The 22,294-nt window shown below is 46.1% G+C and overlaps 1 protein-coding gene across 3 annotated transcripts in view; it reads right to left on the bottom strand.

The window, feature by feature from the left end:
• Window positions 1-3,183: 3,183 nt before the first annotated feature.
• The window catches only part of TMEM117 (transmembrane protein 117), a 1,134,871-nt gene continuing 1,115,760 nt past the window's right edge, over window positions 3,184-22,294 (bottom strand). For all 3 annotated transcript variants that reach the window (XM_069628012.1, XM_069628014.1, XM_069628013.1), the window contains one exon: window positions 3,184-5,128. In XM_069628012.1, the coding sequence (XP_069484113.1) occupies window positions 4,479-5,128 (650 nt within the window). In that variant the 3' untranslated portion in view covers window positions 3,184-4,478. The remainder of the gene's footprint in view (window positions 5,129-22,294) is intronic.

Here is a 22,294-nt window from a genome sequence, read left to right on the forward strand (position 1 = left end):
TGTCAGCTGATCACAAGAGTCCCATTGTCCGAAGACTCGCTCCAGCTCCCCTAAGCACAGCACCCCAGAAGATGCTAATATATGAAACTGCCCCCCCGCGTCATTCTCCCATAAGAAAAACCAAAACTCCCCATTGTTGATGAAGCCAAACAACCTTGATGTTCTCTGAACTCCACCATACTCAGATAATCGAATACTGACTCTTCAGGTGGGCGCTGACAGGGTATGGGCTATCTGTCTCACTTTTTCTTTATTCCTTCATATTTTTTTGCTATTCTTTCTCTACCCCCCCTCCACCTCTCTCTTTAGGCTTTACGAGTGGTAGGGGTCCCTTCTTTACATCTGTCTTCTTGAAAATGGAAAATGTTTGTTATGTGATCGCATTGTTCAACATGCAAAGTTTCTTGGTCAACTTTTCTTTTGAGCCCCTCGGCCAATGTAACTCTTGATCACAATAAAATATATTTAATATATATATATATATATATATATATACACACCCTCTAAATTTACCAAGTCAGACCATCTCGAAGCAATCTTTACACAGTATTTTTACTGAAAGCATCTACACTGACAGAAGCAGAGTACAAGGCTCTGTTCTCAATTTATAAGCAATTGATAAATAATGTTGGTTAAAATGTGTTTTCAGGTGACACGTGATGAATGGGCGTTGGCATCAGACACGCCGGGTACAAACCTGTGTACATTTTAATGGACAATGCCTGTGGGTAAAAAATATTCCCAGATACAACACATAACATCACAGAGCGACAGCAACATACATCTCCCTTGAACGTGGCCTTTTATTCTGCAATGTGAAACTGGAATACATTTGATGTAAATGTTGAGATGTAGAGTCGATGGATATTTCCGCTGTGCAGTGGCTTCATCCACAGGCGACCCCCACGAGACACCGGAAGCACATGGCTTTGCTGTGTAGTCTTTTTACAAGGCGCCCCTGAAGCAATGGGGCGTTTCCTATTGCCGAGGTTCTGGTTAGTCATTTATTTTTAATTGCCACTTGTCCTTGCAGCGTGCAACCTTCTTCACATTCTTCCGTAATGCAGAAAAGGGAGCTGTTATGACCATTAAGTAATGTTTCATTGCAGGGGGCTGCACAATTCCTCCTGTGTTTGATGCATGGCCCTGCGTCGCTCTCCCCTTCACATCAGCTAGGTCTGTGGGGGGGAGTGGGGGTGGGGAGTGGCGTACACAGAACACAATCTAATCACACACTTTCCAGTTTAATATCTGCTAAACGATGAGTAATGGGACAGGCAACCAGGCCGATGGGCAAGAGCTTTGACCTTTGCTTCTGAAGGCGAAGGGATGCTTTGTTTTTTTTTAATCAAGGGGTAATTTTTCTTTAATTATGAAAAACACAATTAGGCATTACAGGCTAATTGCAATTACCGCCGTAGGGGGCTTGATTTTTGTAAGTAGTGACCCGTGCAGGGTTATATTCCGACTGTGACTGCACCGTGTGTGTGTGTGTGTGCTTGGCAGCCGTCCAGTGAGAATTAAGGTAATCGTGTGTCTGATTGGCTGCTGGCCAGCTGCCTCTGCCGCACAAGCAGCATCTGAATAAACAGTCACCTTCTCCCGGCAGCCATCTTATTAGAGTTCCGCCCTGGCGAAGGGCGCCATCTGCCTATTGGTGGCAAACCCCCTAATGCACCCAGAGATATGGTTTGACCGAATCAAAATACAAGTGCTACAATGCTTTATGCGAGGAAAATATATCAAGGCACCACTACGGTAGGAGTATACACCTGTGTGTTATTACCTAGTAAAACTAGAAAGAGATGGATGGCCATGTGAGCCAACGATTCAACTATTGCATGTAAATATTTTCTCTGTAAAGGGCTTCGGCGAAATCGCTATATAAATAACACATAATCATCACAGAATTAACGAGATATTCCATTCCTTCGTTTTTTAACTGGTCTGTACCATATGTGTTTGTTTTGTTTAAGCACCCGGTTTCAAATAGAATTTTCACAATGTTAGGGCTAGAGTTTGACAAGTAGATTCTGAAGGGTACAGTTGCAAGGAAATGGCGATCCAGGGGCTACAGGTGAAGGCGAGAAAGGTAGACTCAACCCTGGTAGACTTGGTTGGTGGATCCGCAGTTGTGCTCTACTCAAAGCCATTTCTAGAGAGGGAGACATGATCTGACCTTTCTGGCTACAGTGGGATTCCCTCCCAGGTCTGCTTCTGCTGTTAGACAGGAAGTAAAGGCTGTGCCCCTTTCAATCACACCAAGTGAATGCAAAGTCACCAGGCATTCAGCGAGGCTTCCCACACTATTCCCGCCTTTGAATGCAAAGTCACCAAGCAATCAGCGAGGCTTCCCACACTATTCCCGCCTTTCCCCCCAAGTGAATGCAAAGTCACCAAGCATTCAGCGAGGCTTCCCACACTATTCCCGCCTTTCCCCCCCAAGTGAATGCAAAGTCACCAAGCATTCAGCAAGGCTTCCCACACTATTCCCGCCTTTCCCCCCAAGTGAATGCAAAGTCACCAAGCATTCAGCAAGGCTTCCCACACTATTCTCGCGTTTCCCTATACCAGAATCTGCAGGCTTTATAAAGTAACTCTGAATTTACTCTTCCCTGTTTCGTTATAGGATTCTATACTTGCAGTGGTAGTCACTTACATTTGCACTTACTATATCGGAAATTTCGCACTAGCTAGATGGGAAAAGAAGCACTTGCTAGATGGGAAAAGAAGCACTTGCTATATGGGAAGGAAGCACTTGCTAGACTGGAAAGGAAACACTTGCTAGAGACGGGGAAAAAGGCACTTGTTAGACGGGAAAAGAAGCACTTGCTAGATGGGAAAAGTAGCACTTGTCATGCGGGAAAAGTAGCACTTGCCATACGGGAAAAAAGCACTTGCCATACAGGAAAAGAAGCACCTGCCATACGGGAAAAGAAGCACCTGCCATACGGGAAAAGAAGCACCTGCCATACGGGAAAAGAAGCACCTGCAATACGGGAACAGAAGCAATTGCCAGACGAGAAAGTAAGCACTTGCTGGACGGGAAAGTAAGCACTTGATAGAAGCAAAAAGAAGCACTTGGTAGATGGGAAAAGAAGCACTTGCCAGGCGGGAAAAGAAGCACTTGCCAGGCGGGAAAGGAAGTATTTGCTAGACGGGAAAGGAAGCACTTGCTAGATGGGAAAAGAAGCACTTACTACATGGCAGGTTCCATTGCATAAATAAAAGGTGCCCGGGTTGTTATGCTAAAATGGCAAATAGGGGCACGACACAGATAGATGCTCGGGCCAAAGACCCTCACAGGTGTTGAAAAGAGGAATGGGTGGGAGTCAATACCAAGATTTCAGAGGGGCCCGCTGGAGGTTCCCAGTTAGGGCAGGAAAGATAACCGATCCTCATGATAGACCCCAGCCATATCAGTGAGGTCTTCGAAGTGATGTTAATGTGCCACAAATTCTCCTGTAGTCGGGTAAAAACACAGGCAGAAGTCGCCACTGCAGACCAGTTCTACGTTATGAAGGCAGGCACCCTCGACCAGGACCGGTCATGCCATGTTAGCACAGGCCTTACAGCTGTGTGTTTATGCGGCGGGTAAAGCTGGCAATATCTGCAAATGCAGGCAGAATAGCCCATTTTTGTAGGAGGACACATTTTGCCCCAGTGCAAATACTGTGCAAAATAAAACTGCACAGCTGAAAGGTTTCTGCTATACCACCATAGGCAATCATGGGCTCCTTATTCAACTTTAAAATTGATTGTGTAAATTGTGTCTCTGCCAGGCTAGGAATGTGTCAATCCCAGCGCCTCCAGAGCATATAGATTGCATGGTTCGGCTTATTCTGGAACTTAAACAAGCCACTTTGCTGCTTAATGCATTGGCTTCCTGCCAGCTGCCGGATCGCCTTCAACGTTTTCATGGCTTGGCTCCAGCTTATTTGGCAGCTAAATTTGACGTCGCCAACCCAGTCTACTGGTGGCAACTTGTTATGATTATAAATATTGCATTTGAATGCCTCGCTGTCTTGTCCTGCTTGGAAATCTCTCAGTTTGATTAGCATATGGCCAACTCTCCGGTGAAAAGGTCTAAGCAAACTCCATGATCATGGAGCTGGACGTTTCCAAGAGGAATTCCCAGTGGTTAAGAAGCATCGCCAGCCATCACTTTTTGGTTTTCTTTGTGTTATCCTCTAGTACCAGATTGCAGTGTCAATAACTACAGTACATCCATAACTATGAAAGACAACCTACTCTACTGTATAAAAGAACATAGGCACGAGTGTTATTGTACATCACAAATGGGAGGAAAAAGTTCCCAAAACAAAAAAGCGTCTTGTGCACCCTTGTGCCGCGTTTACAGAATGGAATTTATGTTCCGCTACTGTTCTAAAAACTGCTAAAGAGTGTAAACTTGATTTACATTGAAACGAAGCACACAAATTCTCATTGGAAATAGTTATTTTGTTTGTCCTGGACATTTAAGACGAGGCGACGGGGTCACATTGTGTCATTGCAGGTTGAACCGGTGCCAGGATGTCTTCATTGGTCTGGGAGCTCCCATTTTCAGAAGCTAGCAGGTGGACGGGGTAGTCGGTTTCACTAGTTTCGGTCAACACGTTTACCAAAGGCGGATCGGGCAAGCTTAAGATTTCTTCGATGGTCGCAGGGATATTTTCTACAGTCATGCCCATTTCTTTGCTGTGCTCGGAGGGGGATTTTCTTTTAATGCGTCTGTAGCTCTTGTCCTTGTTCTCCATGCCTTGCTCGCTTTTAAGGAACCTCCCGAAAAACCAGATGAAGAAGCCAAAGAGGACAAAAGCTAGGAGACTGGGGATGAATGCCAGGCACTTCACGTCAAGGCTTGCCCCAGTGTACAGACTGTGCAAGAACATGTCGCCATCCGCATAGCTACGGTTAGTTCGAGGGTCCGTGTTGCTGGATCTCCATTGCCATGATAGTGTGGTTTGGTTCAGATACTTCAGGCTGTCGGTGTCTTCGACCGTGAAGATCTGTTCTCCGGGTCCTGTATATTGACCGTATGCAGGAGGGTTGTAAAATATTTGGTTCTTCCACATGTTGAGGTCCAGAATCAAAACAAGACAGATTATCCCATAGTTGAACCACTTCCCTGCATGGAAAAGAAATCCACCGTTAGACACGGGTACAACAAACAAATTAACTACAGTATTTGAGTAAGAAGTCTTCAATAAATTTGCGAGAAAAAATGTAGATAAATAGTCTCTTTGCCGATTTATTTTACAGCAGATTGTTTTTGAGTTTATCGAAAATGCAAAAAACAATTTGAGGCCTTTAATTACCATAAATATAACAATTGCATTTGAATTAATTTTGCAATATTTTGTCAATTTCATGAAAGAGTTACAATTTAGTATCAAATTTCACAAATCCCTAAGTGAGGAGTGGAAAGATGAAACAAGAGAAGAGGTCAAATGTAAAAATGATTGCTCAAAGACTCTTTAGGGGAAGAACCCACAAAATATATTTATAATTTTCCTTCATTGGACAAACTTGTCAATAAACACAATGGAAGCTGTGCTTTTTTTATTCTTTTTATATGATGCCAATATGAAGGTAACCTCTGAGTACCCACTATTTCTGTAGCATCCTTTGCAGGACATCTTTAATTAAAGCAACGTTCTCTCTATGCACACTACCAAGTCAGTTTCAGACACTTAGTCAAAATGTATACACAATTCCCATAAAGATGATATGGGGACTGAGGCCCCCATATGCGTCCTGCTTCTATGCACCAAATTCCGATAGTAAACGGGGGCTTTAATCAATCACCTATTAAATTGAATCAACTAGGATACCACTTAGCTATCAGATTTCCTAACTCATGGTACCCCTCAACACCATCCATCTCATGTATATGATACGTGAATCTCACCCCAACTTTACTCTCCCATCAACAATCTTATGAACTCAATGGCCTATTGTTCTTAGGGGGGACCCCCAGGCAGGCAGAGCCATGTAGGAGTCTGTGGACACTCGGCTCGTGGAAGGTCCAACTCCTTCCCTTGTCCCAAAGAACTTGAGGTCCACACAAGTAGCAAGGTGTCACTGTGGTTCATTACACCCAACAAACACACTGGGAGTAATATGCATGGACGGAAGTCCATGTACGTCACAACGAACTCTGGCTTGCACGCCAGTTTTCATACCTTGTAACGTCACATTGTGCGTCACTCGCTGGGCTCTTTTCCAAAACCTATTGCCACTCAGGATAGGCCACCGAGTGGTAGGTCTGTATAGAAACCTATGAAGGAATTGTGTGAGTGGACAAAACGGAGTTAAGTGGTATGCTTGGATCATCTATGAAAACTGTTACTCCGAAATTGTTACAGTGAACAGGTCCTGTGATTGGTCGGTGACCCCCACTACCCACCCCTAGGGCTACGGGTTCGGATTGGTTAGGCCGCAGACCCCCAAGCCTGGGACAAACTCTGTTCCCAGCCCACGAGACACCTGTTCGTAGTACATGCATACTATGTGTCAGCAAGGTGCAACTATTTGTCAGCGTTTACAATGGAGTGTGGATGACTAATGCCATGAGAGTGTTCCATTCCCACCAGACAAAAGTAGCTGGAGAGTAACAATTTTGTTGCGACCATTGTCTGGTCGTGAGACATCTGTTCTTCCCAGCCTCCAAGTCTTGGCCCAGTCTCAGCTCGGCCAGGTCACGTGTTTGAAACCAAGTTTGTGAGATCAATTACTTCAAATTGATTTGTAATTGCAGGGAATATCCTTTGCTGCAGCCGGTGTCACCTTGGCTCAGCGTGTGCAATTTTGGTGGCAACATTGTAGCCTTGGCAGAACCCTTGTTCCTGCCGCAGTAGTTCAGCTTGCACAGCATCTTGTGAGGCTTGGGATTTCTCCAAGATGATCTTGGCCTGCTAAATTTCCTAAGGCCTAGTCTGGCTTCTTATTACGTGTCTTCCATAGTGTCCATAGGTTAGTGTATCATGGCTGCCAGGTGTCTCGAGTGCTCCTGCCATACCATGGGATTATTTGCGTGTAAACGTCTGCAAGCATATACACGAGCTCTTCTTGCTTCTTGTGTTCCAACATTTCTGCAATGAGCCTAATGGCAAAATAATAAATGTGCAGGCAGTATGTACATGTGTCTGTCCTCTAAATCATAGAGCTGTACGCACATGTTCTTCATGTAGTTGGATGTGTGAGTGTCCCGAATGTGCAGATTGCACGTGTGCTTCGTGTCTGACATAGCTATGTCGTGGTGGTGTCTCTAACGACTTGAGGCATGCCTTCTTGGTGCTTTAGTCGAGTCTGTGCATGTAGCTGTTTCCAGCTGTGTCTTGTGTCTCTTCGTCCACTCTGGGCAGAGTTTGTATTGCTGCAGGGTTGTATGGTCCGCTGGCAGGGTACCTTTCATGGTAGTTGTCTATCGTGGGAGCAGTGGGAATTGACGTGAGCTCATAGGACCAGCGGCCATGTTGTTGTTGGTGCTTCTTCCGGTTGGGGGGGCTTTCAGGATGGAAGGCATAGGCTGATTTTCCCTCTTCAGTGTCTTCTCTAAAAGTCACTACGCTGTTCATTTATCACAAGAAAAAAATAAGGCTACAAGGACGTAAAGGGGGTTTGGAACCTCAGGGTAGTGTGTGTCAGTGGCTTAAGTCTACACTCTCCATAGGCTTGATGTGTGCAATCATTCAGTGTCACTTTTTCTCCTCTTGGCCAAATCCGTCAGCAAGGAGAGAGCAAGTCACACAAACACTAAGCTGTGTGAGACAGGGGACAGAGCACCCAGTGTGGTTGGTGCTTGCAGAAATATTTCACCTACCTATGTGATTGCGGTGGAACGGCATCATGCTGAAACTTTCATTTCGCAGCCAGGGACGCTCACATGATCTGGTTCATTTACATTAGTGGGCCACCATTGCGGGAAACCAGCAAACCTGCACTCTGAAAAGGGGTGGGGATTAAGGTCCTTTTTGAATGTTTTGCTGATTGTAAGGCAGTCATCGGTTGGCCCAGGGAACCAGCAAAGGAAGCTAGTCAATGGAGAATGAAAGGGGAGTGTCAAATGGGAGACAGGAAGGTGTGGGTTGTTCCGAAGAGGTCAAGGACGGAGCAAGAAGACCAAGAGACCTGATGGAGGAAGGATGGAGAGAAGAGTGTGGAGGAGAAATGTTAGAGGAGTGTGCAGGGTGGTTATTGGCTGATGGGAGCGAATGGTACTGGTGTGTGGGTGGGCACGAACGGTATGTGAGTGAGAATATTAGTGGGAGAGTAGATAGTGAAACACAGGTGCCTGGTAAGTGATAGGAGCGTGATTGAGGGAGAAGGTGTGGGTGGAGTAATAGTGTGGAGAGGCAAGTAATACTAGTGAGGATAGGGGAGTAGTCATAATGTAGAGCAGAGAGAAGTCATAATATGGAGAGGGGAGTAAGTCATAGTGTGGAGAGATGAGAAGTAGTAGTGTGGAGCAGGGAGAGTACTAGAAGTAGAGGAGAGGGGATAGAGAATGGTAAGGAGTAAGAACAGAGGGAGAAGGTAGTCAGTAGAGAGAGACACATCAGAGGGACAGATAAAGAAGTGCCAGGGACAGATAGAAGAGGTGGTGGGTGGAGTAGGGGGGGCAGTAGGAGGAGACAAGGGAGGGTGCAAGCTAGAACTAGGGAGATGAATGGTTGAGCATGTAAGGGAAAAGCTAAGGGGGACACCGGAGTGTTTGAAACCCAAGTCGACTTGGGGACTTTAGACCAGGGACTGGGGATGATTGTGGTCATGTGTAGAAGGGAGGCGGCCAAGCAGTTTGGGGTTGACTACCCCTTTGGGGGTGAGATCAAGCCACATTTGCATATGGTCTTTCCCCTTTTGTAGTGGCTTGGCAAGTGAAGAACGATGGTCGGGAGGATTCCCCAGAGCAATGCCAAAGGTTAAGATTAATTCTAAACCTTCCAGCCATCACATCTTTTGTTTTTCTCATTGCAAGGTAAGCAAGCATTTCATGCCCCTTGAGTTCTCTCCTCCCTCGCTACCCGATTAGGTGGCCAGATGACTGTGTATTGTTAGTGGATAGACTCTGCATTGGCAGGGTTGTAGCAACTTTATGGTTTTGGGGAAAATGTGGTATTTGTATCCAGTTGGAGGAGTGACAAGTCACCAGGGAATCCCACTCCATCCATCCTCTGAGGGATACCAACTCTCCAGAGACTCATGAAGTTACAGGTTAAATATGCCCTAGGTAATCTCTGTGAGCATTCCTCCTTCTGAACACATACAAATGGTAGCTACCTCCGGGATATTGTGGAACTTTGGCTAGAGAACAATCTCATTTCTTTCTTAAAACTCTCCTGATACACAATTACACTCATATTAAGAGGATATTGCTTTTTGCAATATTTTGCAAGAAAATACAATGGCTCAGCTGCATCATTGCCTGGGGGTACTGCGGTGGGGTAATCATCATTTTGACACTTAACATACTGCCTCCCCTGTAGGAAGTGTAAGAAACCTGCTTTTCATATCGATGCCCAACCAATTGAAAACATCGGTCCTCATTACATGTTTGGCGGTCTGGAAACAACGTGACGGTAATTCCGATTAGCGGCACTGGTTCCAGACCTCAGCACTACGAGCAGGAATGCCGGTAACAAAGTTGCCGGTAACAGCAGACACTGTGAGACTGTTGGCAGTGGCACAGTGACCCGAAACAGCGCAACCCTCAGGAAGTGGCACCCCGGAAGTAGGTTGGCATCACAACAGCGGTTTTCTCGGAAGCACCTGCACAAAAATGCCACCGGGAAAACCGTGCCACAAACACAGGCACCGTGGAGCAGGCAGTAACAAGGCCCAGTGGTAGAGGAACAGGCTACAGGTGCACCCAATGCATCCAGCTGCACACAAGGAGCACAGTGACTGCTGAAAAGGACCACACCACACACACTTCCAAACGCAACCATGCTGCCCCTTGTAGCAGTAGTCATGGACCTGAGGTGCTGCATGTGGGAGTGCAGATCTATGAGCAGGAGCTGCAATAGGCCAAGAGGCAGTGGAGGAGAAGAATGAGAAGAAGAATGCCGGTGAACAATGTCATGCAAGTTGCACCCCAGAGGCATGCACCCATACCCCGCTCAAAGCCCATACCCTGGGTCCTGATTGACAGGCAGATCCACATAATATACCGCCTGAACCAGGAGTAACTTGTGGAGCTCATGCAAAACAATATCCAGAGCATCATCGGCATCCGGACTGCCATCCCCCTTTCTCCCTGATGGTGGTGTCTGTGCTTCACTTTCTTGCCACAGGCACATTCCAGCACACAGCTGGTGAGCTGCATGGCTTTTCACATCCAGCATTTCCAACTGTGCTGGTGCAGGTCCAGGATGCCCTTCTGCGCCATGTGTCCCAGCACATCACTCTACCAATCACACAGGCACATGTAAATGCCAAAAAGGTCTGCTTCCATGCGCTCACAGGCATGCCCAATGTATTGAGAGAAGTGGACTGCACTCACTTTGAGCTAGTGGCTGCCCACGCCACAGAGGAGGTGTATAGAAACAGAAAGCTGTACCACTCAATGAATGTGCAGGTCGTCTGTGAGGCGGACCCGACATTCCATGCAGGTGATTCTGGTTATCCCCTACTAACGTGGCTGATGACCCCTGTGAGAGATCCCCAGACTCACCAGGAAATAGCACACAATTACGCTCACATTAGAACATGGATGACAATTGAGAAGACCTTTGCACTGTGGAAGGCACAGGTGAAGATTTTCGGTATCTTCACCGCTCTGGTGTGGCACTAATGTACAGGCCAGTGAAGATGGGGAGGATCACCCTAGTTGCGCCACGTTGCACAATATGTGCATCAGGGGTACTATACTCCTGCTCCCAAACATGGACATGCATCCAGCGGAAGCTGATGCCGATGGTGACAGGGATGCAGCTGTAGACATGCAACATCACCAACTCAGGGATGTCAGGGATTGTCGTGCAGCCCACAAGGAACTCATTGAAAAGTACTTTTGAGCACACAACAACTGTACACATCCATGGCACAGACTGCATGTGATGCAGTGCAATAATAAAACACACAATTTCACAAATTGAATGTCCAGACCTAAATTACTTTGCACAACCATGTGTATTTTAGTAACAACAAACATGACCAAACATTTGTCCCACCACCCCCTCCCCAACTAGCCCTACCAAACACAACCTCCCCAACTAGCCCTCCTCACAACCCCTCCCCAACTAGCCCTACCAAACACAACCTCCCCAAAACACCCCCATGTCGCTGAAGTGTCACTAAGTCTGGTACTGGTTTATTTCTGTGGCCTTCTTTCACCGGGCCTGCCCTTCTTCATTGACCCGGACAGGCGCAGTGATCTGTGCCTTGGGCCGCTCTGTTGTGAGCTGGCAGGTGTGGGGATGTTTCAGGGGCAGGGGTTAGGAACCAGCTATGTCCCTGCGCCCCAGGGTCGCCTACAGGGAAAGAGTGAGGGACTCAGCCAGTGACCAGATTGCCTTGTTATCTTCCCAGACCCTCTGTGCAAGCAGGACCCTTGCCCACGAGGAGCGGCCCAGGGCACGTGCACAGTGCCGACCGGTGGCCTGCACACTCTCCTGCATCATCCCCGTCTCCTCCAGCTGCTGGCACACAAGTCCAGCTATCTCCTCATGCCATGCCTCAATATGCCATTTTCATGCATCCATATCTCAGATGCTGGGAATCTGTGCTGGGGGTGCACTGTGGAGGTCGGAGGGGCTGAATGATGGACGGTGGTAGTGGGTGTGTTCTGACAACCCCTCAGTGGTGTCCCCACCCTCCTGCCCGGCATCGGCGTTCGTCGAGGTGGTGACATAAATATAAGACTGGAGGGGGTGAATGGCTGTCTTGGTGGGTCACACTGCTGTGCGTCAGGGGCAGCTGGCTGTGGTGTTGCTGCAGGGGCAGCTGCATGTGGTGTTGCTGCAGGGCAGCTGGCTGTGCCTCCATGGGCGGAGCTGGTGTGCCCTTGCTAGTGGTTTTGCAGGGCGTGGCTCTCCTTCTCTCTGCTGGTGCTTGGTCCACCTTGATCGCTGTCAGGCGAGGAGCCTGTGGGGTTGAGATGGTCATGCTATTATTCACTTCCGAGACATCCTATGGCCTTGCAAAATGTAGTTCATACATTGTGTGACATGATGCTTGGTCATGGAGTTTTTCAGTTCATTCATTGGACATTTGTATGGCACCTATACACAATTGTTTCCAGGCACCACAAGACGAAAGGGGGTGGTACATAGGGGAATAAATCCAGAATAAACAGTTGTACGGGACCTTGTGACATTCTTACTGTGCAAGTGCTGAGAACTAAAAAAGTGCTGGGGAGGGAGGAGTAAGGGGGTTGGGATGGGAAGGGGTGAAGTGCAGGGGGTCGGGGGCACAAGTGGCTGAGCAAGTGCTGAGGGTAGCCACTGGGGCAGGTGCACAGGGAAAAACAGGGGGATGGAAATACAGTGCGAAGGATGGGGTGGACCAGAATTGGGCTATTCCATGGAAGGGAGCCCAAGGGCAAGTGCTGGTAAGATATGCTGGGTGTGACAAACCAGAAGTCGTCTCACCCACTATTCCCTTGGGAATCTGTCAGCCAAGTGGCCAGGACACAGCAATCGCTTTTGGATTCAGTTAGTGTGGGTGGATCACCTGGGTGTGGGGTCCTCGGGTAGTGGAAGTGGGATGCCGTATTGCGAGACGTGGTAACCTCTTCCCTGTAACACCTTTGCCCCAACCTACCAGGGATTAAGGAACTCTACCCCCCCTTTTACAACACAAACACTTTACATGGACACCCCGCTATGAGGGAAAACAGACTAACACCCTGAGCAGTATACCTGGCGTGTGCCAATACAATGGTCAGGCAAGATCAGGCAATAACTGATCATCACACACACACACACACACACACACAGATCTGACTTCCATTAAGCTTCCCCACATGTATAAGCGACAGGCTCCGGTCCCGCAGGTAAGTTGGGATTGGGGGGTAAGGGGAAATGGGTGGGGAATTGGGTTTTTTTAACGTGGGAAGCCAACAGGGAGAGCCTCGCTGTTGCCTCCCGACATTAGAAAAAAAAAGAAAAAGAAAAAAAAAAACACCCGGGGAAGGACCTCCGGTGGCTGGAACAGCGGGCGGGTATTGTGTATTCTTGCCTGCTGTTACAGCCACCTGATTGGCTGAGCGTCCTTCTTCAGGTGCGAATATACTTTCAGAAATCTGGATGTCTATGTTCTCTTGCCATAGTTAATTAATCAGTCATTTGTACTATAACCTTCCCTAAGATAGTGTCTGGAATAACAATAGGCAGTGCTACGAAGGGGAAAAGCAGAGGCGGGTACAGATTAACACTCGTGTTCACTGTTAAGTCTGAATGACAGGGCACACAGACTATATGGATATCACCGTCTAAAGCCAGGTTAGACATTTCCTCCAGAGCAGAAGAAAAACAACCCCTGCAATAAGGGAGAGATTATAACCTATACAGATCCCAAGATATCACATTTGTCACAGAAATATCCAAAAAGAATACTGTATCGATTTATGTACATTAGATTTCAACTCTATATTAGATCCTATGGACAGTATCTGTGTGTCAAATGTAAGTGCTATACGGCTTCTGGACGCATAGCACTTAACATACCCTGCACTTCACCACAAGCACGGACACCCCAGTATCTAACCCACTGCCCTCTTCCTTGCTGCACTTGCACATTCTGAATACTCACGGGGTATAGTAAGTTCGGCTGTCCCTCCCCCCACTGTATTTCTTGTATATTTTAATTGTACTGCAATCCCATGTTTCCTCCCTGTTCCCCTGTGGGCGCTTTGAACAGAATTTATTTGCTCTATTAGTGTCGAACAAGCAAACAATAAACTAAACTAAACTAAAACTTGAAGCAATATCGTAGGTTTCACATTTACATATAACGCCTTATTTAGTGGCTCTTTAAATATGTCCAATGCATGAGCATGTCACTCGCAAATAATGTAAGTTTCGCAAACATCAGAGAACTGCTAAGGAGGTTACTGAAGTAAATGACTATATGTATGTCTGGGCGGCACACCGGGTGAGGAGGTTTTCAAAGCTGAAAAGTCTTTCGAGGATGGGCCACCACTGCAAAGAATGCAGCATTGTATTCACATTCAGGGCTCTAAGTCAGGCATAATAAAGATATGCAGTAATATAAAATAAATCCACGATGTGTGCCTGGAACATAGATAAGTCTAAGACATTTATGTAGGGAAGAACTTTAATGCTGGAAACAGACCACAAACAATTTAGGAGCATTCTAACAAAACGACCAGAATTCCCCAAGACTGGCGTGAATTGCAGTCAGCCTACTCGAGTACAATTAAGCTATCAGGCACATACTGGGCAGCCAAAACATGTTTGCAGATTGTCTGCCCATGTTACCGCTGCCAGAGACAGAGGACCTTGTTAGTGTGGAGGACGACATTTTGCTAAAAGGGACACACAATGTTGAGGGAACAACTGGATCATGTATCAGTGAGAGAATGGGTGGAAGAGAGTCACACATCAAGATCAAGTTCGGATTTGGAAGTCAATTAAAGATGGTTGGCTCAAGGAAAGGCAAGTGGCCAAAGAAGCACAAGCCTTTGTAAAGGTTGTGGCCAAAACGTTAGTGAAAAATGAGGTCATTTGACATGAACAATTATTTGTTGTACTTCTAAGCTCTCACATGAAGGTGATTAAACACACCCGTGAGACACATCAGGGAGCCGTCAATGGACCAAGCAGTGGTTGATGGAGTATGCCATTGTTTGATTTGTAACATTTCAGAGAATGAGCTATTAACCCATGGTCCACCTATATAGCGGGTCCTTCAACCCCATACCTCCATGAGACATCCATGGATTCTCATGCTTTCAGGCAGCAAAAGGAAACATCGGACACCTTGCAGCTTTAAAACGTGTCTTTATTCCTCCCGGGACCGGACACACTCAAATGCATTTCTGCCTTCAACCTATCTTTATAGATGTTGTAAGATTATGCAGCACTTATATGCAAATGAGCACCTTGCAAAATGGTATGTTTTTGATAGGCCAAGTTAGTCAGAGGGCAAACATCCCTTCATTACCATTGGATTATTTATCACACATGCACAATTCCACATTAACATATCTGGCATCCACAATTGTCTCTGACGCATGAAATTAATATGCCTATTTTAGACTTGGCTGGACACAACTATGACAGTGCTCAACTCCTGCCAAGAACATTCTCCAGGCGTCAATGTCTGCACCGTTTCTGTTTACCGAGGTTATGCCAAGTTATCTGGTGCTTAACACCATAAGAGAATATATATATTCCTATTTTATGGTGCCATAATAATACAGCTGGTCTCTCAAATTAGTTTGTATGACATACTTCATAACCTCTTCCATAAGAACATAGATACATGTATCTAAGTTTCTATTCATTGCCTGACCTAATCTCATTTTGTCTGATTTCTATGTCAATTCAATTTTTACCCTATCAAACCTCATTATCTCAATACGAGATGCTGCCAAAACCTGTGTCCAAGTGTGCCAGTCCCTCATGCTTATCTGAAAACCCTTGGCATGAGTTATAATTCCCCACCTGTTTTTTTGCACTTTTTTTGGGTCACGCTTCCGGTAGAAAAATTATGGTTGACTCAATAGTATATTTTCCATAAATTATATTAATTTTTTGCATTCATATTCATGCAACTTCGAGTTCCATTCATAAGTACATTATTTTCCTATTCATAAATACATTTTCTTCTCTCAACATGTGTTTCCCCATGGTAAGTATCCGTTGTTCTTCAGGAGAGATACTGAGAAAGAAAAGTATAAAAGAATTAAATGAAGCTATAATCAAAAGTTGATTCAAAGTTGGATGTTGTGAATGGTGAGGAACAAAGTACTCTATTCAGGTTGATTTACCTGTTTAGCACACTTACCTATTTTAACAGTTCCTACTTTGTTATCCAATGTTATCTTTACATTTTCATAAATAGTTGTTTCCTTTGTTTTTCAAATATTTTTCCAAACATGATTCCAGATTTATTTTTGTCCTTTTTTGCTTTCTTTTATTTTCTTATTTTTTCCTCTTTTTCTATAAATATTAAAGAAAATAAGAAATTCAAACCTTTTGTTAATTATTTTGGGTATAGTTATTTTCAGAGGCTACTTGCAAGTAAATACTATTAAACTAGACAGTTTTAGCAACTTGCTACTTTTTCTCTTTAAACAATTAATAACAAAGAAGTCCAGAGAAAGTTATTCCTAGCTCCTCTGATGGCTTTACCTTCTTCTTCTAGTTTCCTCAGGTCCGATTGCCTCCTTCTGCCATGATCCGTGCTACTAGATCAACTGGCTTCCTTTCTTTTTTTAACGGCCCGCGAATGTTTAACGCGTGACGTCATCACGTCACGTTGCGCGATGACGTCATGCGTCACACCAGAAAGATGGCTGGTGTCCATTTTCTGTTTTTGTTCATTCAGAAAAGCTGCTTTCTATTTAAATCTTTGTTTAAATTGTTAAAAACTCCTGGATATCTGTCTGCATTGAATAATTATGTCTTTTCTACATGTGCTTATTATAATGGAAGAAGGAACTGAAGATATCATCTGTTTTTTACCTCATTAAGCGTTCAAGTTTATTTAGATACGTTTATTTGTTTAGCGTACCTTTTGTTAGGCAGAAACCTGTGCAGTTCCCTCTGGGATCACTGCCAAAGATTTAAGACTACAGGTGTTTGGCAGTAAACCACTTGGTAGAAGTCTGTAGCACACAGATTCACTTGGTAGCTGTGGCTGAGCAGTCAGACTTCCCTCAAGAAGAGTTAGGCAGTATACAGAGTATTCACAATAGGTCAAGAGCACACCATAGAACAAGTAAACACTGACCGGGGCTTGGTGTAAAAGAGATATCATTATTTATTTAAAACCACATCTAGAAAAACACACAGGCACTAATAGTAAGCAATTCAAAAACACAGTCATTAAAAGATATACACTCCCTTAAAAGAATATTAGACAAGTCTTAAGTAAAGCCCCACTTATTTTCAGACAGCGGCGAGCTCTTAACGTAGATGGCACTCTAATAGTTCGTTTTAAAAAGGGAGAGAAAAGCAGAGAACAAATTGAAACAGATCCCAACACTTTTACAAGAACATAACAAGAGAGGAAGGCAAAGTAAAACCGTGAATTCAGAGTCAGTAGGCCGGATCCGCTTTAAGAGGATCGAAACGAAATGTGTCCAAGGTCACACGGTTGCAGTGCACAAAGGTCTTGTAATGGTTCAAAAAGGAGTTGGACCACAGAAAGGGGACCAGTTAGGGGGTCAAGGCGGCCAGCCCAGTCCAGAAGGTTTAAGGAGTTATTATTACCTTGTTGCAATCTTTAGAAAGGGAGGCCTGGCGGACACGGTACCTTAAAGTGGTGAGAACACTCCAGCGGGGGCAGTTGTTCCTGGCAGCGGATGCAAGTCGGTGCTTCGTCCGGGAGAAGAGAGGATCTCGTCGTTGAGGAAGACAGGAGTCCGTTGCACTTCCAGGGAAGAAACCAGCCACAGAGTTTCTCAGGTACAAGGAGTGGTCCGTTGATTCGCGGTTCAGTGGTGAGTGGCTATCCGGCCGCCGGGGTGCTTGGCACGGGCAGTTCGACCACAAACCGGTCTGGGGTGCGAAGAAAGAAGGTAAACTGGTTGTGCCCACCAGTCAGGGGAAGAAGCCTCTCCAGCCAGGAGATCTTCTCTGTCGTCGGGAAGTGGTGAGTCGGTTCCGCAGGGCTCCACCGGTGGTGTCGTCGTGGTAGGTCGGCTCAGCTTCTCCCTCGTCGGATTCTCAGGTCCTGTGGCGACTTCTGAAGTTCCAGTCCCCAAAGCCCTGCTTTTATGCAGCATACCCCCATTCACTCAGCCTAGCTGTCAATCAAACATGCTAAGTGGTGAGCCGGCCGGCTCACCACTTGGGCCAATCACACAAGAGTGCGACTTGAGTTACCAAGGTAACTCAGTCCAGGGTGCCTAAACCCCCTCCCACGCCCCCTGTGATACCCAGACAGAGTGGCACCACTTTTGGAGGCTTCTGCGGGGAAGCCCGCCAAAAAGTGGAACAAAGGGCTCGACTAGGGTTGGAGTCACAGAAGAGAACACAAATGCCATTTTAGAATCGAGTCTTGGCAAAAAATACCAACCGGAGAATTAATATTTATTAAATAAACCGGCGGTATGTTCGAGGCTATGAGAATTAAATAATTAAAGTTGGAAGCCTCGAACAATGGGAAAATCCCATAGGGAAATATTCGCGGTCGAATATAAAAAGTAGTTTCAACTGCCACCAGCCAAAACTCGATCAGGGTGGACGGAGACGTGCCCCCTCGACTAACAGACCCCGGGGCAATCGAATTGCCCCGACCAGTACATCCACAATATGATGGTTTGTACTGGTTTCTGTTAATAATTTGGGACTAGTAAAGCCAATGGTGACTTTACATGCCCTGGGAGACAGTAGTCAGTCCCAGGGTATGGAGTCTATGGTGGGGTGTCACTATGACACCCCTGTGTTACTGCACGGAGGGTGCTGTGTAACACACATAGTAAAAACACATGAGACCCTATGGAGTAAAGGACCCCATAGCCCATAAAACACATTACCAGTCAAAGGAATACCATAAATCATGTCCAAGAGTGGGAGAAAAAGAGTCTCACTCTTGGCAGGAGGAAAAAACAAACTCTAGAAATCCAGCAAAGCTGCTGGGGGACTCACTAGGTTAGGAAATTCAGCCTAAAGAGAGAATTCTCCCTAACACTCGCCCCCCCCGCCCCAGACTAAGGGACAGGAGGATTTAATCCACTCCTGGATGAATCTCATACCTCTAGTCGATGACATACATCCTAGAGAGACCATCAGCATTTTGGTGGTGACACCCTGACCTGTGCTCAATGGTGAAATCAAACCCTTGCAGGCAGATTGACCATCTCAATAGTTTTGGGTTTTCCCCTTTCATTTGCATTAACCATCTCAAGGGTTGGTGGTCAGTCTGAATGACAAAAGTAGAACCATACAAGTATGGCCTAAACTTCTTCAGAGCCCACACAATAGCAAAACACACTCGTTCAATGGTTGCCCACCTTGTTTCAGGATCCTTCAGTTTTCTGCTGATGAAGCAAATGGGGTGCTCCCTACTTTTCCCATCCAGCTGACTGAGGACTGCACCTATTCCTACATTTGAAACATCTGTTTGCACAGTGAAAGTTTGGTGATAGTCAGGAGCTCTGAGTACTGGGGCTTAGCAAAGAGCCTTTTTCAGGGTTTCAAAGGCGTGATTGCATTCCTCATTCCACCTAACCTTTTTAGGGAATTTAGGAGAGGAGATGACATTCAGTGGAGAAGCTATGGACCCATAGTTCTCAATGAAATTCCTGTAGTACCCAGTGAGACCTAAGAAGGCTCTCACCTGGGTCTGAGTAGTAGGTGTTGTCCAATTTTGCACAGCTTCAATCTTACTGGGCAAAGGCCTTATTTCTCCACCTCCTACCTCATGTCCAAGGTTGACCACTTTACTCTGTCCAATCTGGCATTTACTTGCCTTTATGGTCAGATTGGCCTTTCCAAGAGCCTTCAAAACATATCTACGGTGGTCCACATGTTCTTCCCAGGAATTGCTGAACACTGCTATGTCATCCAAGTATGCCATGCAGAAGTCCTCCATTCCATTCAGAACCTGGTTTACCATCCTTTGAAACGTAGCAGGTGCATTTTCCAATCCAGAAGGCATAACCTTAAACTGGTATAAGCCAACTGGGGTGGAAAATGCAGTTTTCTCCTTGGCATGGTCTGTCAGGGCTATTTGCCAATAGCCTGACGTCAAGTCAAATGTGCTGAGGAACTTGGCTGCACCAAGTCTATTAACCAACTAATCTGTCCTTGGCAAAGGGTGGGCATCAATCTTAGTGAATGCATTAAGAGCTCTGTAATCCACACAGAATCTAAGTTCTTTAGATCCTGCCTTTGGTACTAACACAACTGGGCTAGACCATGGACTAGTAGAGGGCTCTATTACCCCGAGATCAAGCATCTTGTTTACCTCACCTTTGATGTGGGTTCTTACATTTTCTGACATTCAATATCCTCTGCTTTTGACTGGCAGACAGTCACCAGTGAGTATGTCATGCTGTACCCAAGGGGTCAAGCCTGGTGAACGTGAGAACAGAGAGGCAAACTGATTTAACATAGATTTGCACTCTTCCTGTTGCTCAGGTGTCAGATTTGAAGAGAGATTTACTCCTTCAATCTTTTCGTCTAAAGGTAAGCCTCTGAGGAGATCAGGAAGAGCTTCACTCTCTTCTTCCTCTGATGATGCTAGCAGCAAAGCTCCTACATCAGGTCTGGAGACATACGCTTTTAGCCTGTTGGTGTGGAAGACTGTTGGAGCCTCCTTGGGGTTGCCCAAGTCCACCAGATAGTTGACCTCTCCAAGTTTACCCACAACTTTGAAGGGTCCCATCCATTTGTCTTGCAAGGCCCTCTGCCCTGTTGGAATCATAACGAGAAATAGCTGGTCCTGAGTAAACTCGACCATGTTAGCCTTTTGGTCATGCCAGTGCTTGACCAATGCTTGTCCAGCTTTCAAGTTATCACTTGCTTCTGCCATCATTTGTGACATTCTCTTCCGGAGACCTATCATATAGTCAGTCACTCTGACTGGCTTGGGGGAAGGAGCATTCTCCAACCCCTCCTTGATCAGGGCCAATGGACCTCTGACCGGATGACCATAAAGAAGTTCAAAGGGAGAATAACCTACTCCCTCCTGAGGGACTTCTCTATAAGCAAAGAGAAGGCATGGGAGTAGAAGGTCCCACTTTCTTTTAAGGGGGTCCTCTAAAGCACCTATCATGCTCTTCATGGTTCTGTTGAACCTTTCAACCAACCCATTTGTCTGAGGGTGGTATGCGGTTGAGAACTTGTAAGTAACTCCTCAGGTTTTCCACATGGCCTTCATGTAGTGGGACATAAAATGTGACCCCCTGTCAGAGATTACTTTCTTAGGAAACCCAACCCTGGTAAAAATACCAAGGAGGGCCTTAGCCACAGCCGGAGCTGTAACAGTCCTCATAGGAATTGCCTCAGGTTATCTAGTAGCATGGTCTACTACAACAAGTATAAACCTGTTGCCTGAGGAAGTTGGAGGATCAAGGGGACCAACAATGTCAATCCCTACTCTCTCAAATGGGACTCCCACTACAGGGAGAGGCACTAAAGGTGCAACATTCTTGGAGCCAACCTTACCAGAAGTCTGGCAGGTGTGGTAGCTCCTGCAGTATTTATCTACTTCAGCCCGCATCTTTGGCCAATAAAAGTAGAGTGAGAGCCTTTCCTTAGTCTTCTTGAAACTCAAGTGACCAGCCAAAGGAATCTCATGGGCTAACTGCAAGAACTGTGGTCTGTTCTCTTGGGGTACAACAAGTCGTTTGTTGTCCCCAGGTGCAGACTCGGTTGGTTCACTGTGAGAGAAGAGGCCATCTTCCCAGTGTAACCTATATTTCCCAGGTTCTTGCCCTTCAGCCTTAGCATCTGCCTGGTGGCAAAGACCTTCCAGAGTTGGACATTCTCTCTGTCCCTTACTGAAGTCTGCCCTGTTGGGTCCACCTTCTGCCAGTAAAGACTGCAGCTCAGGATGGTCAACAGGATCCAGATCTCCAATGAGTTCCTGGCCTTCCACTAGCTCTTCTTCAGAGTCTAGTTCAAGCACACAGGGTTGTACCTCCCTCTCAGCTTCAGCTGGAGGGGGAGTTACTGGAGTAACTTTGGACAACCTAGGGGAAGTCCTTGTTGGCTGCACTGGAGTGCTGGATGTGAGGTTTTTTTTTTAGAAGTTTTAGGTTTCCCTTTTTCTTCTATTCTCTTAGAGACATCAGCTGACATCTCCAGTGGAGCAGGAGTGACCTCTTTCTTCATCATCTCCATGGGAGTACCTCTCATGGTTCTCTCCCTTGCAGGTCTGGTGAGCTCCTGCAACCTTTTACTAGGAGGTCTGGGTGTGTGTGACACTACTCCAAGAGTTTTCAAGTCATTACCCAGCAGAACCCTTCCTGGCACCTCACTTTGTATGCTGACAGGTATCTTCACAGTCATGTCATTAAACTGGATGAGAACTGGTAATTGGGGAAGCATCTGCACAGGCCCTCCAGCTAACTTGGTGAGGCGTTTGGGTGCCTTAGCAACATCCTCAGCCTGAAAAAACGATTTTCCCACCACAGTTATGCTGGCCCCAG

This window comes from Ambystoma mexicanum, chromosome 12, assembly GCF_040938575.1.
Source record: "Ambystoma mexicanum isolate Mex_15411 chromosome 12, UKY_AmexF1_1, whole genome shotgun sequence".
NCBI classification, from domain to species: domain Eukaryota; kingdom Metazoa; phylum Chordata; class Amphibia; order Caudata; family Ambystomatidae; genus Ambystoma; species Ambystoma mexicanum.